The following is a 2,345-nucleotide window of genomic DNA, read 5'->3' as shown; positions in this document are numbered from 1 at the left end:
CACGAAGTTAGGAGAGGTGAAGTCCGGGTTCTGGTAGAGGGTGGGCCCCCCGAAGCTGCCGGCGAAGACGCGGATCGGGTTCAAGACAAAGCGAGGCCCGATCTCTACCAGGCTGGTCAGCTCCCCCTCCCCCGCCTCTCCCTTTCCCCCTTCCTTTTTCCTCCCTGCGGCCGCCCTGGCGGCGGCCTTGGCCTCGGCCTTCGCGGCCGCCTCAGGGTCCGCCGCCGTCGCCGCCGGAGCCGCATCCACGATCTGGTAGTTTCTCACCCACACCTTGCCGTCCGCGAGCGCGAAGGCCAGGACTCGGTCCACAAAGGGCTTGCTCTTGGGGTGCCCCCGGGGGGTCCCAAAGGCGTCGACCAGGAGGGCTCTCATCACGCGGGTGTGGGGGCGGGCATCGAAGGCCTCGTCGAAGGAAAGCACGGGTCGGGAACCGAGCATGGCGTTGCCCGTGAGGCGGAGCTCGTCGAGGGTGTGCACGTTGAGGACGCTGAACTTGATAGAAGGCCCCAAGGGTGTCTTACTTAGCCACAGATAGAGATCTTGCCGCTTCCGAGCCTCCAAGTACAGACAATTGTTGCAGCTTTTGACCTCCGCGATCTCGTTGATGACCTGCAAGTCCCCTTTGCAGTCGAGCTTGACGTCCTTTTTGTGGTGGGGAATGAGCTTCCGCAGGTCCTCCAGCAAGTGGCGGTAGCGCGCCGTCACGCCCCGCGAACAAAAGACCAGGACACGCTGTCGATTCTTGTAAGAACCGTCGTATTTGACCGTACTTGACGAAGCGGCTCCAACGACAGGGTGACTGGATGTATTGGAGAAATCATTTTGTACGTCAGGGTCCTTCTTTCCTGTCATCGGCTTGGATACGTTCGACGCCCGCCCTGCGGAAGAGGCGGCAGAGAGCAAGCGTTTTTTGCTCCCCCCACCGTTCCTGGCACGCGCCGTTGCATCCGCGCTGTCGCTGACACTATTCTCATCATTCTCATCCTCGTCGGCTCCACTGTCGCTGCTGCTGCTTCCATCCGCGCGGCCCCGTAGCATCAAACCGTGCATTCCACCCATGCGGGTAGAGGAGCGCCTAACAAGGTTCTCTTGTTCGTCTTCCTGCTCCTCGGATTCGTCTTCTACCCGAGTGAGAGCCTCATTTTCGTCCTTATTCCGTCTATTTCGGGATTCTGCTTGCTCTTGCTTGCTGCTGATAGTGGTACTTTGTTTTTTTTTGGCAGGCTTCGCAGATGTTGTACCAGCAGAAGTCATAGCCGCCTTCCGTTTCTGTGTCGTTCTGACCATATTTGAGACCACAAACGACACCAGCAAATCCCCTTAAAAACTTGGATACCTGTATATATGTGTACACCGACACCTCTGTGAGAGGTACGCAGGCATGGCAAGTAACCTGTTGAATATCTGCCTTCCTGCTTGCCAACCTCCCCGCCACCCGCCCCTCGCCTGGAGGCTCTCTCGCAGCGGCCGGGGGCCTTTCTTTTTCTTCTTGCTAGCGCAGGGCCCACGGCGGGCTCTGGAATGAAAACGGACGGGTCGATCTCGCACGAGGGGAGTGGATGACGAGGAGGCTGAGGTGATAGTGCGCGTTGATGTTGATGGTTTTTGGTGGATTGGAGTGGACGCATTTTTTTCCTGCATCCTGGACTTCAGTATCCAAGGAGTCCGCCCGGCACTACTTTTAAACCTCGGGGGTGGTCCCCCTCGCAGCCTCTTCTTCTTCGCCCGATCTGCTATCTTACCATTAAGAGTACTCATTGTATGCGTATACTTATGAGCCGTGTTTTTCGGGGGAAAAGCAAGGCAGACTCCCTCAAGTCCCACTTCGGCCTCATGACGTCCCTTCCTTTTCCTTGCTCGCCTCTCTCCACAATCCTCAGCTAACTCTAATCAACTAAAGCCAAAGCGCCTTTTGGAAATATGCTGGGCACAACTTCTGTGAAGCCACCGACGGTGGGAGGGGCTTGGGCTCAAGGTTCTCTCTCCCTAAAACCCGAAGACGATGGTAAGGCTTCAGGCGGCGGAGGAGGAGGCACTCTCGCGACGGGTTCACCCCCAACGGCGGCGAAGAAGAAAGGTAGGTCGAGGACGAAAGCACATCCCTGTTTCCACGGAAAGTATGCGGATATGAATAATTTTGTTGAGGTGTTGTGTGAGAGCGGCGCAAGCCCGGTAGGGCGGGGTGAGGGGAAGAGGAGGTGGGAGGGGCAGGGAAGGAGGTAGGCGACACGTTTGCGCTCCGGGATCCAAGAGCCCCGAAATTTGCTCCCATACAGCCATGATTGCACCTCACATCGCCGGCCGGGTCTCAATCCGTGGTTCTCACGCATACAGTCATCCAG

General features: G+C 57.7%; 1 protein-coding gene across 1 annotated transcript; it reads right to left on the bottom strand.

The window, feature by feature from the left end:
- Positions 1–108: 108 nt before the first annotated feature.
- On the bottom strand, positions 109–1,062 carry NGA_0440820 (ribosome biogenesis brx1-like protein; the record flags this gene model as incomplete). The annotated part of the gene is made up of 1 exon (XM_005854868.1): positions 109–1,062. A coding segment is annotated over one exon (954 nt), but the record flags the coding sequence as incomplete, so codon positions are not given.
- Positions 1,063–2,345: the final 1,283 nt, after the last annotated feature.

The sequence above is a fragment of the Nannochloropsis gaditana genome (assembly GCF_000240725.1).
Source record: "Nannochloropsis gaditana CCMP526 unplaced genomic scaffold scaffold361, whole genome shotgun sequence".
Taxonomy (NCBI): Eukaryota; class Eustigmatophyceae; order Eustigmatales; family Monodopsidaceae; genus Microchloropsis; species Microchloropsis gaditana.
Note: the sequence above shows the minus strand (reverse complement) of the source record. Positions and strands in the feature narration are given on the sequence as shown.